Here is a 15667-nt window from a genome sequence, read left to right as displayed (position 1 = left end):
TGAACCGCTTTTTTCATATTTGTAGCTGTACCTCAGCAGGCGGTCTCTTTTATTTACCAGGGTGAGCTCCCTGGGGTGCCCTAACGGCCTGAGCGTCAGACCATACAGCCCCTCGCCGGGCACCACAAACTTAGGCTTACGGTAATTTTTTACAGAGGTTGTCTTCCTCGCGGCCCCCTCCGCTCAGTGCGAAGGCGGCCCCCGCTCCAGACAGCGTTGCGTCTGGGCTACGGGTCGGACCGACGGTGGCCGAAGCCATTGCCCGGCATTGCTGCCGGACCCGCCGCCCCTGCCAACGGTGGGGCCGAAGCCCCTGTCATCTGGCCGAAGCCAGAGACGCCGTCGGATAGTCGCCCTCCTGTGTTCACTCTGCGCACCACCTCGTCCCTGCAGAGGGCCACGAGCGAGAGCGACTCCACCACGCTGTTTTGGTCCGCGCCGGCCGAGGCCGGTACCCCCCCATTACTGGGGGGGCATTGCCCTATCCGCCACCTGGGGACGCGCCCGATGGGAGATCAGCAACTCCACACGGGAACCTAACCTTTTTTTTTTTTTTTTTTACGAGGAGAAATCCATCATGGATACCCAGCCGCCCGGGGAAAGCGACTGGGTTATGTGAGACTCCTACTCACTAAAACTCCTCGGTGTTCAGCAGCCTTTGCCTATTGGCGGGTGTGCGGGGACGTTTGCACACTCTTCCGTGCACCCGCCGGCGCCGTCCGGAACGGACGCTCCCAGGGTTCAGGGTGGGAGGAGTGCAGTCCACCCTGACCTCCGATTTTATGTGATCTGCCGGAACACACGACAGACCACATCCTCCGTGAGCCCTTGATGGATTCGAGCGACGGAATTTCCCCGCTTCCGCCGCCCGAGGGCTTGTTGACCGGGCAAGAGTCGGCGAGCATTACCCCCCTTCTCCGCCCAGTTTGCCAACGTCGGATAGGATCCGAGAGGGGGACGTCCCCTCGGGTCCGCTCTGTTGCCTCCTTCCGCGCCACCACGTCCTCACGGAAGGAGACCATCAAAATTCAGCGTTCCCCTGCCGCCAACCACGGCGTTGACCATGGGTGGCAGCAGGAGGCCGCTGCCAACCACTCAACATCTTGTTGTTGCACCCACGCCGGACGGACCCCCGGCGTGTTTGGCTGCTCTAACAGCCGCTGCCTCCATCTTCGCAGCAGGCTGTGTTGAGCGCACTCCTCCCTGTGGCCTGCCATTACTGGCCGGTCGTTAATTGTATAGGATCGTTTGAAAAACTGTGAGAAGCCTTCCCTGTTCGTAGGTAATTGAGAAAATCTTGAGTGAATCCTCTTTTCCTCATGCCAGAGAAGGAAGGCCTACAAGTGTCTACAGGTTCAATATTTCCTAGACTCTTGGTTAAAAGAGCCTGCGCCATCTTCGAAACGTATTTAAAAACTATGGGTTTGAAAATGATTTGGTTTTGGGAATTTCTCTTTAGAAAGACGGAGTTAACATCTTTTCGTTGAAACCATTTTCCCCCGTAATTGCTGATTTGTTCACAAATAGATAAATCATCTAAATACGTTCCAAAAATGGCATGAAAAACGACTTGCGCTGTCTTGATAGAGTCGCCTCCACTTCTGATCTTGAAAACCAAAATATCATTGTTTACCATCATACTAAACAATTTTAACATAGTAGAACCAGAGAAACTCCAAGAAAAGTCTTTTGGTTTTGTATTCCACATTTGAACATAAGCTAGGAGAGGAAAATAAAATTTTTGAGTCGATCTAGCAGTTGTCATAATGAGGATATCCCCTAATTCCTTTAAGATGCCTGCTACGCTTCCCGGGCTTCTTGCTTCTTTCAAGCAGTTTATTATTTCAGAGGCCATTGGTAGCATCTGTAAGCTATTTAACAAAGAGGAGCTTAGTTTATTGTAATATTTGTCCTCCATGACTAACATTATGGCTTGGCTTAAAGGCCCCAAACTTCTGATAACACCAGTGCGCCGTTCTGGTGCAAAAGTGATTCCTTGTAGTAAGGGAACATGATGGTTGTTGAGACCGTATTGAGTTATATTTTGCGTTAGCTCCCTACTCTTATCCATTCTTCCCATTGGCTTACCAGATTGATCCCTTTTAACTCCCCTTTTAGCTACATTCTCACGAATTTTGAATCGCGTTACACCAGTCCTAACTTCATCAAAGCATGACTTGAATAGTGTCATTAACTCCACTATAGGCGTAGCTATCAAGAAGTTGAATTCTATTTTCCTCTTCTTTACTTCATCCACTATACTAGAAATAGACAATTCAATTCCCAATACAGTGCTGGTGTATGCCTTGTACTTATTAAACCCTGTAGGATCATTTAGCTCTTTCCTCAGACAAGTAAAAACTGTCATTAGGCATCCAGCTACTTCATCTGAAGTGTCTATGTCTACAATTCCTTTTGCCATCTCTTCATTTATTTTGGCTAGGTTTGCTTCTCCCGTAAATTCAAGAATTATATTTATTACTTTTATAGTCTTTTTAATTTCTTCATCTCTTTCTACCAGCTTTTCTTGGGGTCCAACATCCATTTTTTCTGGTTCAGAGCGAGCAGAGGTTGATGCCATCTTGGAAATAGTTTTGTTTGGTTAATCAATCTTTAATATTTCAATACTATCTGTTTCTGCTACGGGAACCTAACCTAACCTAACCTTATTTTTTTTTTTTTTTTTTTAACGTTGGGAAATGCGTTACGCATACCACGCCGCCCGGGGGGACGACGTGGTTATGTGGGACTCCCCGGGAAACCCGGTATACCCACTAAAACCCAACGGTGTTCCTCCTCGCCGCCATGTGGCGGGGATGCGGGAACGCAATTGCACACAACCGCGTCCCCGCCGGCGGATGCCCTCTTGGGCCTCAGGTTGTTAGGTTTGGGTTTGGTTAGGTTTGTGTTTGGTTAGGTTTGGGTTTCGTTAGGTTTGGGTTAGGTTTGTGTTTGTGTTTGGTTAGGTTTGTGTTTGGTTAGGTTTGGGTTTCGTTAGGTTTGTGTTTGGTTAGGTTTGTGTTTGGTTAGGTTTGGTTAGGTTTGGGTTTGGTTAGGTTTGGGTTTGGTTAGGTTTGGGTTTGGTTAGGTTTGGGTTTGGTTAGGTTTGTGTTTGGTTAGGTTTGTGTTTGGTTAGGTTTGGGTTTCGTTAGGTTTGGTTAGGTTTGGGTTTGGTTAGGTTTGGGTTTCGTTAGGTTTGGGTTTGGTTAGGTTTGGGTTTGGGTAGGTTTGTGTTTGGTTAGGTTTGGGTTTGGTTAGGTTTGTGTTTGGTTAGGTTTGTGTTTGGTTAGGTTTGGGTTTGGTTAGGTTTGGTTAGGTTTGGGTTTGGTTAGGTTTGGGTTTGGTTAGGTTTGTGTTTGGTTAGGTTTGTGTTTGGTTAGGTTTGGGTTTCGTTAGGTTTGGGTTAGGTTTGTGTTTTTGTTTGGTTAGGTTTGTGTTTGGTTAGGTTTGGGTTTCGTTAGGTTTGGGTTTCGTTAGGTTTGGGTTAGGTTTGTGTTTGGGTTTGGTTAGGTTTGTGTTTGGTTAGGTTTGTGTTTGGTTAGGTTTGTGTTTGGTTAGGTTTGTGTTTGGTTAGGTTTGGGTTTGGTTAGGTTTGGGTTTGGTGAGGTTTGGGTTTGGTTAGGGTTTGATTAGGTTTGGGTTTGATTAGGTTTGGGTTTGATTAGGTTTGGGTTTGATTAGGTTTGTGTTTGGTTAGGTTTGGGTTTCGTTAGGTTTGGGTTTCGTTAGGTTTGGGTTTCGTTAGGTTTGGGTTTGGTTAGGTTTGTGTTTGGTTAGGTGTGGGTTTTGGTTAGGTTTGGGTTTTGGATAGGTTTGGGTTTTGTTAGGTTTGGGTTTTGTTAGGTTTGGGTTTTGGTTAGGTTTGGGTTTTGTTAGGTTTGGGTTTTGTTAGGTTTGGGTTTTGGTTAGGTTTGGGTTTTGTTAGGTTTGGGTTTGGTTAGGTTTGTGTTTGGTTAGGTTTGGGTTTCGTTAGGTTTGGGTTAGGTTTGTGTTTGTGTTTGGTTAGGTTTGTGTTTGGTTAGGTTTGGGTTTCGTTAGGTTTGGGTTTCGTTAGGTTTGGGTTTGGTTAGGTTTGGGTTTGGGTAGGTTTGTGTTTGGTTAGGTTTGGGTTTGGTTAGGTTTGTGTTTGGTTAGGTTTGTGTTTGGTTAGGTTTGGGTTTGGTTAGGTTTGGTTAGGTTTGGGTTTGGTTAGGTTTGGGTTTGGTTAGGTTTGGGTTTGGTTAGGTTTGTGTTTGGTTAGGTTTGTGTTTGGTTAGGTTTGGGTTAGGTTAGGTTAGGTTAGGTTAGGTTAGGTTAGGTTAGGTTAGGTTAGGTTAGGTTAGGTTAGGTTAGGTTAGGTTAGGTTAGGTTAGGTTAGGTTAGGTTAGGTTAGGTTAGGTTAGGTTAGGTTAGGTTAGGTTAGGTTAGGTTAGGTTAGGTTAGGTTAGGTTAGGTTAGGTTCCCGTGTGGAGTTGCTGATCTCCCATCGGGCGCGTCCCCAGGTGGCGGATAGGGGAATGCCCTCCCAGTAATGGGGGGGTACCGGCTTCGGCCGGCGCGGACCAAAACAGCGTGGTGGAGTCGCTCTCGCTCGTGGCCCTCTGCAGGGACGAGGTGGTGCGCAGAGTGGACACAGGAGGGCGACTATCCGACGGCGTCTCTGGCTTCGGCCAGATGACAGGGGCTTCGGCCCCACCGTTGGCAGGGGCGGCGGGTCCGGCAGCAATGCCGGGCAACGGCTTCGGCCACCGTCGGCCCGACCCGTAGCCCAGACGCAATGCTGTCTGGAACGGGGGCCGCCTCCGCACTGAGCGGAGGGGGCCGCGAGGAAGAAAACCTCTGAAAAAATCACCGAAAGCTCAAGTTTGTGGTGCCCGGCGAGGGGCTGTATGGTCTGACGCTCAGGCCGTTAGGGCACCCCAGGGAGCTCACCCTGGTAAATAAAAGAGACCGCCTGCTGAGGTACAGCTAAAAATGAAGAAAGCGGTTAAAGAATTTATTACCCACGCCGGCAGCCGGGAAACCGGTGAATCCGGTCTAAGGTCCCCAATCGTATGTGGGGGGGACTGCAATCGCTCCGTGGGCTCCCAGAGCTCCCGTCAACCCGAATTGGACACGGCGTCAAACGCCAACACCGGATGTGACTCTCGCGCGTCAACACCATCTGCGCTTTCCGAAGCGCGGGTGGTGTTGGAGCGCCTAACCCCTGACATGACTCCAGCACCAAGTGCTACTGATGCTGTCCCTGGGCCAAAAACCCAGAGACGGACCAGACGAACCGGTCCTAGCCTTGTTTCATCCTCGGATGAAACAAGTAGTCTACGGACCGTATGCTCCATGGAGAGCGTGGCCTCCCTCCCAGAGGGCACACTGTGGCGTAAGCGGAAAACAGTCGTGCTCTCGGACCCGTCCTCTGACGAGGGGGACCGAGCTTCGGTAACGGAGCTCGGTTCACCCGTCATAAGGGCGCGGGCCAAGCGAGGTAGAGGCCGCCCTCCCACCACTGGGGAATACGTCGGCCTTGCCAGGGCCAAAGCGGAGCTCAACCGCGCCATGCGGGAGGAGCTCTTGCTTCAGGCCGAGAAGGAGGTGGCCGAATCGGCCAAGAAGGTGTTCTGCCTCAGAAGCTCCGGCTCACTGCCGGAGACAGAGACGGATTCTGCGGGACCCGATTCCGCTGCAAAACCTGGTACAGAGACGGTCGCCGATCTGTACCAGAGGGCGAAGGACGCAGCCGCGGTTGTGGAGAACGTGGCTGCCAAGTCGGGTCGTCTGAAGGGCACCTTCGTCCGCGCCCTCAAAGACTCCGCGAAGCTGATCGTCCAGGTCCTGGACGTTCTCCGCTCCACGACGGCGAACGAGGAGACGCGCAATCTGCAGGCCCAGAACTCTCGCCTGCAGAAAGCGCTGGACGATCAGCAGAAGGAAATTGAGAGCCTTCGGCTGGAGATGCGTCAGATGAGAGACTCATTTGGCGCGTCTCAAAAGACGACGCAGCCAGCAACAGCGCCTGCACCTCAGACGGAGATGCCATCTGTCTCCGAGAGCCCGCTCCCGGAGCCGGCTCCCGTTGTGGTGCGCGCCAAGCCGGCCAAACGAAAGGACCCGCCGCCGCCGGAGAGCAGTCGAGCCGTGTCCGATAAGGACGAGGACCTTGCCGCGCGGATCATTAGCCAAGTTGGCTTTTTGGTCGACGCGAAACTGGCAGGTCTGGAGGACAGGCTCCTGCCTCCGAAGGTGATACGTCCACCGCTTGCGGCGGACCGCAGAAATGCGGCAACGTATGCGACTGCGGCCAGGACTCCCGCTGTAACAGCGAAGACCCCAGCCGTAGCCGCTTCCAAGGCGACAAAGGCGACTGCCACCGCAGCCGGCACCTCACGTGCCACGCCGCTTGGGGCCTCCCAAGGCCCAGCCGCGGCTGCTAGTGGCCTCACCTCTAAACCTCCCCCTAAGAAGAAGAAGAAGAGGGGTTCTAGGGGGAGGAAGAAGAGTAAGAAGAAGGCAGGGACCGGCGGCCAAGTTGAGGCCCAATCCCCACCTTCTGGGTCTGCTGGCGATGGCTGGACCACCGTCGGCCAAGGCCGGAGGAAGAAGGCGGCTCCCCAACAGCCACAACGCCCCAAGGTGCCTAAAATGCGCACGCCCCGCACAGCGGCGGTTGTGCTGCACTTGCAGCCGGCGGCAGTGGAGGGTGGAACCACCTATGCGGACGTCTTGAGGGTGGCTAAGGCTAAAGTCAATCTCCAAAGCCTGGGGATAGCCAACCTCAAGATCCGCAAGGCGGTGACCGGCGCGAGAGTGCTGGAGCTCGCGGGCGCCATGAGCGCCGAGAAGGCCGACACCCTGGCTGCAAAGCTCAGGGAGTCAGTGAGCGGGGACGTGGTGAAAGTCTCCAGACCCATCAAACGCGCAGATATGCGCATTGTGGGTTTGGATGACTCCGTCACCGCTCAAGATGTGGTGGAGGCAGTGGCCACGGCCGGCGGATGTGCGACGGACGCCATCAAGGCCGGTGTCATCCGCGAAGGCGCGGGTGGCATGGGCTCTCTGATGGTGAGCTGCCCTGTAGCAGTCGCTAAAAGGGTGGCTAAGGGTCGCCTCCTGGTCGGCTGGACCTCTGCCCAGGTGAAAGTGCTGGAGCCGCGTCCGCTGCGGTGCTTCCGATGCCACGAAACCGGACATGCGCACGCCATGTGCGAGTCCGAGGTGGACCGGAGCACCCAGTGTTTCAGATGCGGCCAAACCGGCCACAAGTCCTCACAGTGTTCCGCTCCCCCGCACTGCACAGTGTGCGAGGCGGCGAGAAGACCGGCGGAACACCGTCTGGGCAGTTCAATATGTACTGCCCAGTCGAGGAGCAAGCGGAAGGTCCGCGATGGCCCTCGGGCCTCTTCGCGACCTTCCCGCCCGCAGGCCGCGGGACGTGTCGGGGCTGAGCCCATGAACACGAACTGACGGCTCTGTGTGGTGTGGTGATGGTCTCGGTTTCGCCCCGTGCAAACGGGGCGGGAGACCAGACCAGCTTGCGTGAGGGAATTTCACTCCCACCACGGATTCGGTTTCGGGGCGGGGATGGCGGGCGGATGTCGGCCATCTTTCGCCCAAAACCGATGCGGGTCTCACCCTGTGTGCACTGGACTAGAGGAGGAGGGCACATAAGGGGGAGACCCAGAGAGCCACGGGCGGCAGACTCGGGGGAGTCTGTCGTTCCAACTTCCAACTGGCTCGAGTAGGCGTTGCGTGCGTGTTCCGCGCACGCCACTCACGACGAGGCGAGGCCTCACAGGCCAACCACTGCCGGGTCGCGGAAGTATGCTTCGGCGATTCCCGGGTCCTGGCACCACAGTGGACAAGTAGGAACACCGTTGGGTTTTAGTGGGTATACCGGGTGGCAACACCCGGGGAGTCCCACATAACCACGTCGCCCCCCCGGGTGGCGTGGTATGCGTAAAGCATTTCCCAACGCTAAAAAAAAAAAAAAAAAAAAAAAAAAGGTTAGGTTAGGTTAGGTTAGGTTAGGTTAGGTTAGGTTAGGTTAGGTTAGGTTAGGTTAGGTTAGGTTAGGTTAGGTTAGGTTAGGTTAGGTTAGGTTAGGTTAGGTTAGGTTAGGTTAGGTTCCCGTGTGGAGTTGCTGATCTCCCATCGGGCGCGTCCCCAGGTGGCGGATAGGGGAATGCCCCCCCAGATATGGGGGGGTACCGGCTTCGGCCGGCGCGGACCAAAACAGCGTGGTGGAGTCGCTCTCGCTCGTGGCCCTCTGCAGGGACGAGGTGGTGCGCAGAGTGGACACAGGAGGGCGACTATCCGACGGCGTCTCTGGCTTCGGCCAGATGACAGGGGCTTCGGCCCCACCGTTGGCAGGGGCGGCGGGTCCGGCAGCAATGCCGGGCAATGGCTTCGGCCACCGTCGGCCCGACCCGTAACCCAGACGCAATGCTGTCTGGAACGGGGGCCGCCTCCGCATTGAGCGGAGGGGGCCGCGAGGAAGACAACCTCTGAAAAAATCACCGAAAGCTCAAGTTTGTGGTGCCCGGCGAGGGGCTGTATGGTTTGGCGTTCCAGGCCGTGAGGGCACCCCAGGGAGCTCACCCTGGTTAATAAAAGAGACCGCCTGCTGAGGTACAGCAAATATGGAAAAAGCGTTCAAAGAATTAATTACCCACGCCGGTAGCCAGGAAACTGGTGAATCCGGTCTAAGGTCCCCAATCGTATGTGGGGGGGACTGCGACCGCTTCGTAGGCTCACCGAGCCTCCGTGAACCAAGGAGTAATAGGGTAGACTTCTACCCGGCGTTCAACGCCCAACCCGGATGCGACTCTCGCGCGTCAACACCATCTGCGCTTCCTGAAGCGCGGGTGGTGTTGGAGCGCCTACCAACACCTGACATGACCCCAGCACCCAGTGCTGATGACGCTGCTCCTGGGCCCAGCTCCCAGGCTGTGCAGCATCGGATCAGTCCTTGCCCCGCTTCGTCTTCGGACGAAGCGAGCAGTCTAAGGACTGTGTGCTCAATGGAGAGCGTGACCTCCCTTCCGGAGGGCAAGCTGTGGAGAAAGCGAAAGACAGCTTCGCTTTCAGACCCGTCCACTGGCGACGAGGGCCAAGTGTCGGGCACGGCACGCGGCTCGTCCGTCGTCAAGGCTCGGGCTAAGAGGGGTAGGGGACGTCCTCCCACTACCGGTGAGTACGTTGGCCTCGCCAAAGCCAAGGCCGAACACAATCGCGCTGTACGCGAAGCGCTCAGGCTTCAGGCTGAGCAAGAGGTGGCCCAAGCGGCCAAAAGAACTTTCTTCTTCCGACGCTCTAATCCGCCGTCGGAGACGGAGACTCCACGATTGGACTCGGGCTCAGAAGCCGCCGCACCGACGGCTGCAGAGCTCCATGAAAAGGCGAAAGAGGCAATCGGGATCATCCAGAATGTCGCTGTGAAATCGGGGCAACTGAAGGGCACGTATGTACGCGCCCTGAAGGATGCCGCACAGCTGATCCGAGAGACTCTGTCTGCCCTGCGCGCTACATCCACTAGCGATGAAACGCTCAAACTGCAGGAGCAGAACACTCGCCAACAGGCGAAACTAGATTCGCAGCAAAAGGAGATCGATATGCTCCGTGACGAGATGCGCAAACTCAAGGACTCTCTGAACGCTTCCCAGAGAATGCCTCCGCCCGCTCCTGAGCCGCTCGCAGAGAGCCCGTGCCCGGAACCGGCCCCGAGAGTTGTGCGCCCCAAACAGACGATGAGGACAAACCCGCCGCCGCCTGATGGCAGTCGAGCCGTGTCCGAAAAGGACGAGGACCTGGCCTCGCGGATCATTAGCCAAGTTGGCTTCATGATCAACGCGAGGCTAGCGGGTCTGGAGGACAGGCTCCTGCCTCCTAAGGTGATGCGTCCCCCGCTAGCGGCGGACCGGAAGAATGCGCTCTCCTACGCAGCTGCGGCCAGGACTCCTACTGCTCCAGAGGAGACCCATGCTGCTTCCGTAGGCAGGAAGACGACCGTCACTGCAGTTGGCACTACACGCGCCAATCCGCCAACGGCCTCACGGGGCCCAGTCGCGACTGCAAGTGGCACAACCTCCGTGACCCCCAAGAAGAAGAGGGGTTCCAGGGGGAGAAGAGGGAAGAGGGCAAGGAATAAAGGCCAAGATGAGGCCCAACCATTGCCTTCTGGGCCCGCCGGCGACGACTGGATAGTTGTTGGCCGAGGCGGGAAGAAGAAAGTGGCTTCTGCTCGACCGCCACAACGCCCCAAGGCGCCTAAGCTGCACCCACCGCGCACAGCTGCGGTGGTTGTGCAACTGCAGCCAGCGGCCGCGGAGAGTGGAACGAGCTACGCGGACATCCTGAGGGAGGCCAAGTCCAAAGTGGACTTGCAGGGCCTCGGCATCTCCAGCCTCAGGATCCGCAAGGCGGCAACCGGTGCGCGAGTGCTTGAGGTTGCGGGCGCTTCCAGCGCCGAGAAGGCAGACTCCTTGGCTGCGAAGCTGAAGGAGTCTATGAGCGGAGACGTCGTAAAAGTCTCCAGACCTACTAAATGCGCTGAGATGCGCATCGTGGGGCTGGATGACTCCGTCTCCGCTGAAGAGGTGGTAGAGGCAGTTGCCAAGGCTGGAGGCTGCACAGTCGAGAGCGTCAGGGCTGGGGTCATACGCGAAGGAGCAGGCGGTATGGGCTCAATCTTGATAAGCTGCCCCGTAACAGCTGCTAAAAAGGTGGCTCAAGGAGGTCGCCTCTTGGTGGGCTGGACTTCTGCTCAGGTGAGGGTGCTGGAGCCGCGTCCGCTGAGGTGCTTCCGGTGCCTCGAAGTCGGGCATACGCACGCCCTGTGCAAGTCCGAGGTGGACCGGAGCACTCAGTGCTTTCGATGCGGCCAAACCGGCCACCAGTCGTCGCAGTGTTCCGCTGCCCCGCATTGCACAGTGTGCGAGGCGGCGCGTAGACCGGCGGAACACCGATTGGGCAGCTCAACTTGTACTGCTCAATCCAAGAGCAAAAGGAAGGCACGCAGGGGCCCTCAGGCCCAGCCGCGACCTTCCCGCCCGCAAGCTGCGGGACGTGCCGGGGAACCGATGAGCACCAATTAATGGCCCTCAACGTTCTGCAAGCCAACATCAATCACTCTGCCAGAGCCCAGGATCTGTTGCTCCAGAGCATGGCAGAGTGGTTGATTGATGTGGTGTTTGTCTCAGAACCGTACTCGATTCCGTCCAGAGACAACTGGGTGGGAGACCGGACTGGCGTTGCGGCGTTGATATCGCGGACGGGGGCGGGATTGCCTCCATTCGAGCACGTTGTGCGAGGTGGAGGTTGTGTCGCTGCCGTCTTAGGGGATACCACACTGGTCAGTGTGTACTTCTCGCCAAACCGCAGCCTGTCCGACTTTGAGCAGTTCCTGCTCGAGGTCGGTGTGCTTGTGGGGCGGAGACGCACTGCCCGTGTGATTGTCGCCGGCGATCTCAACGCCAAGTCAACAGTCTGGGGAAGCCCGTCGACTGACGGCCGAGGAGAGGCGGTGGAAGAGTGGGTGCTGACCGCCGGATTGACCGTTCTCAACCGTGGATCGGTGAACACGTGCGTGCGGCAACAGGGCGGCTCTATCGTGGACGTAACGTTCGCGGACGCCGCCCTGGCGCGCTGTGTTCAGAGCTGGGAAGTGCAGGAGGAAGCGGAGACGCTGTCGGATCACCTGTATATCCGGTTCAGTGTCTCCGCACTCCCTGGTACCCCGACGAGCCCGATCCCAGTTCCGGAGGAGAACGGTCCCAAGTGGGCGTTAAAGCGGCTCGATTACGATGCCCTCGAGGAGGCCACCATTGTCGAGGCTTGGCTGCAGCCCGACTGTGTGCCGGAGGTCGAGCAGGAGACCGAGGCGATTCAGCAGGCGATGACGAGGGTGTGCGACGCCTGCATGCCCCGCGTCAGAGCGCTTCCCTCACGACGAGCTGTATACTGGTGGTCCGCGGAACTCACGCGGCTTAGGCAAGCCTGCGTCGAGGCGAGACGCCAGTATACAAGGAGTCGAAGGCGGCGCATCAGGGACGAAGAGGTCTTGGCGCGAGCCGAAGCGTCCTATAGGGAGGCCAAGAGGGCTCTGCAGGTAGCCATTGCTGAGGCCAAAGATGCGGCGGAACGGGAGATGCTGGATTCTCTGGATGTCGATCCGTGGGGGAGGCCGTACAAGATGGTGAGGCGCAAGCTTCGACCGTGGGCCCCACCACTTACACAGAGTCTTCAGCCACAGCTCGTGAGCCGCGTCGTGTCCGCCCTGTTTCCCGACAGGGCCGAGCACACGCCCCCAGCAATGGTGCTGCAAGACGGCACGGCAGATGCCGAGGACGAGGAGGTGATTCCACCTGTAAGCGAGGCCGAATTGGAGGTTGCAGTGCGGAGACTGCAGGCCAAGAACACCGCCCCGGGCCTTGATGGCATACCAGGGCGTGTCTGGGTCCTCGCTTTACGGGTGGAAGGCGGTCTTGGGCCGAGGTTGAGGGACCTCTTCACGGGGTGTTTAGTGAGAGGTCACTTCCCTCGCCGGTGGAAGACTGGAAAGCTCGTCCTTATTCGCAAGGAGGGCCGACCTGCTGACTCCCCGTCTGCTTACAGGCCTATTGTCCTGCTGGACGAAGCCAGCAAGTTGCTGGAGCGAGTAATCGCCGCTCGTCTGATCGAGCACTTGGAGGTTGTCGGTCCGGACCTGAGCGCATGCCAGTTCGGTTTCCGCAGGGGCAGATCCACCATCGACGCAATCGCGCGGGTGAGGGCCCTAGCGGACGCCGCTGTAGCTCAGGGGGAGGTCGTCTTGGCGGTGTCTCTGGACATCGCCAACGCCTTCAACACCCTGCCCTGGAGCTGCATCAGGGAAGCGCTCAGGTACCACAAGGTGCCCCCGTACCTCCGCCGGTTGCTGGCGGCATACCTCTCCGTGAGGGCCGTTAGCTTCCCGGCGTCCGAGGGATGGCGAGAGTGGTCAGTGTCGTGCGGTGTCCCACAGGGTTCGGTCCTCGGTCCGCTCCTGTGGAACATTGGCTACGACTGGGTGCTGCGTGGAGCGAATGTCCGAGGGGTCGACGTAACTTGTTACGCCGACGATACCCTCGTGACGGCTCGAAGCAGCACGTTCCGGGAGGCCGCCATTCTCGCCACGGCGGGTGTGGCCCATGTGGTGGGCAAGATCCGGAGCCTGGGGTTGGAGGTGGCTCTGACTAAGTCGGAAGCCATTTTCTTCCACGGCCCCCGTGCGGCGCCACCGGCTGGTGCGCATATAGTGGTGGGGGGAGTCTCCATCGGCGTCAAATCGACGATGCGATACCTGGGCCTCGTCCTGGACAGCCGGTGGAACTTCCGCGCACACTTTACCGGGCTAGCGCCGAGGCTGATTGCGGCCGCTGGCGCGCTCAGTCGGCTACTTCCAAACATTGGAGGACCGAAGGTGGGCTGCCGTCGACTTTATTGTGGTGTGGTAAGGTCGATGGCATTATACGGAGCCCCCATCTGGGTGGACGCCCTGAGCGCCCACAATAGGGCTCTGCTGAGACGGCCTCAAAGGGCCATGGCCACAAGAGTGGTGAGGGGGTACCGTACCATCTCGTTCGAGGCTGCCTGCGCCTTGGCCGGTACCCCCCCATGGGAGCTGGACGCCAAAGTTCTGGCCGGTGTGTACAGACACACGGCTCGAGCGCGTGCCGATGGTGGAGCGCCATCTCCGGAGGAGATCTCGAGACTGAGACTTAACGCTCGTCGAGATACCCTTCTGAGATGGTCGCGAGCCCTGGAGGCGCCGAGTGCTGGCCACAGAACGGTCACAGCAATCCGGCCCGTTCTGGAAGAATGGGCCGAGAGACGGTTCGGTGCGCTCTCTTTCCGCCTGACGCAGGTCCTCTCGGGGCACGGCTGCTTCGGCAGGTACCTGTGCAGGGTCGCGGGAAGAGAGCCGACCTCGGACTGCCACCATTGCGGTGCCGCCGATGATACGGCGGATCACACCCTCGCCGCATGCCCTGAATGGGCTGAGCCGCGGTCGCGACTCAGGTGCGTGGTCGGCCAGGACCTGTCCCTGCCTGCCGTGGTCTCGGCCATGGTCGGTAGTGAGAGGGCTTGGAGAGCGGTATACTCCTTCTGCGAGGACGTGGTGGCGCAGAAGGAGGCCGCCGAGAGGTCGCGGGAGGCCGATCCTGCGTCCGACCCGATCCGTCGGACTCGGGTGGGACGGAGAAGGTTGGCGCATGATCGGCGCGTCCCGTAAGTGGGGATGCTGGTGACGGATGCGGGGGGCGTCCGTCACTGGCACTCAGTCCCCGTGTTGGTAGGCGTGCGTGTGTTCCGCGCGCCACTAACGATTGAGAGCACCACAGTGCTCACCGAGCCGGGTCCGTATGGACACCGCCTGGGAGTTGCGGAAGTATGCGGGCGCGTCCCCGTGGCTCCCACACAGGCGGCAAGATGAACACCGTTGGGTTTTAGTGGGTAGGCGGGATACTTGAGATCCTGGAGTCCCACATAACCCGTCGTCATCCCCATGGCGGCGGGTATGCGTAAATGCATTTCCCAACGTTAAAAAAAAAAAAAAAAAAAAAAAAAAAAAGGTTAGGTTAGGTTAGGTTAGGTTAGGTTAGGTTAGGTTAGGTTAGGTTAGGTTAGGTTAGGTTAGGTTAGGTTAGGTTAGGTTAGGTTACGGCGGGTGTGGCCCATGTGGTGGGCAAGATCCGGAGCCTGGGGTTGGAGGTGGCTCTGACTAAGTCGGAAGCCATTTTCTTCCACGGCCCCCGTGCGGCGCCACCGGCTGGTGCGCATATAGTGGTGGGGGGAGTCTCCATCGGCGTCAAATCGACGATGCGATACCTGGGCCTCGTCCTGGACAGCCGGTGGAACTTCCGCGCACACTTTACCGGGCTAGCGCCGAGGCTGATTGCGGCCGCTGGCGCGCTCAGTCGGCTACTTCCAAACATTGGAGGACCGAAGGTGGGCTGCCGTCGACTTTATTGTGGTGTGGTAAGGTCGATGGCATTATACGGAGCCCCCATTTGGGTGGACGCCCTGAGCGCCCACAATAGGGCTCTGCTGAGACGGCCTCAAAGGGCCATGGCCACAAGAGTGGTGAGGGGGTACCGTACCATCTCGTTCGAGGCTGCCTGCGCCTTGGCCGGTACCCCCCCATGGGAGCTGGACGCCAAAGTTCTGGCCGGTGTGTACAGACACACGGCTCGAGCGCGTGCCGATGGTGGAGCGCCATCTCCGGAGGAGATCTCGAGACTGAGACTTAACGCTCGTCGAGATACCCTTCTGAGATGGTCGCGAGCCCTGGAGGCGCCGAGTGCTGGCCACAGAACGGTCACAGCAATCCGGCCCGTTCTGGAAGAATGGGCCGAGAGACGGTTCGGTGCGCTCTCTTTCCGCCTGACGCAGGTCCTCTCGGGGCACGGCTGCTTCGGCAGGTACCTGTGCAGGGTCGCGGGAAGAGAGCCGACCTCGGACTGCCACCATTGCGGTGCCGCCGATGATACGGCGGATCACACCCTCGCCGCATGCCCTGAATGGGCTGAGCCGCGGTCGCGACTCAGGTGCGTGGTCGGCCAGGACCTGTCCCTGCCTGCCGTGGTCTCGGCCATGGTCGGTAGTGAGAGGGCTTGGAGAGCGGTATACTCCTTCTGCGAGGACGTGGTGGCGCAGAAGGAGGCCGCCGAGAGGT

General features: G+C 57.8%; 1 protein-coding gene across 1 annotated transcript; it reads left to right on the top strand.

The window, feature by feature from the left end:
* Positions 1 to 8612: 8612 nt before the first annotated feature.
* On the top strand, positions 8613 to 11066 carry LOC126377446 (uncharacterized). Its single transcript, XM_050025181.1, has one exon. It carries the CDS (start codon positions 8613 to 8615, stop codon positions 11064 to 11066), a length of 2454 nt encoding a protein of 817 aa, XP_049881138.1.
* The last annotated feature ends 4601 nt before the right edge of the window (positions 11067 to 15667 follow it).

This window comes from Pectinophora gossypiella, chromosome 23 (assembly GCF_024362695.1).
Source record: "Pectinophora gossypiella chromosome 23, ilPecGoss1.1, whole genome shotgun sequence".
Lineage (NCBI taxonomy): Eukaryota > Metazoa > Arthropoda > Insecta > Lepidoptera > Gelechiidae > Pectinophora > Pectinophora gossypiella.
Note: the sequence above shows the minus strand (reverse complement) of the source record. Positions and strands in the feature narration are given on the sequence as shown.

Coding starts and splice junctions, on each gene's coding strand:
- LOC126377446 (XM_050025181.1), top strand. CDS start 8,613: ATGGAAAAAGCGTTCAAAGAATTAATTACCCACGCCGGTAGCCAGGAA.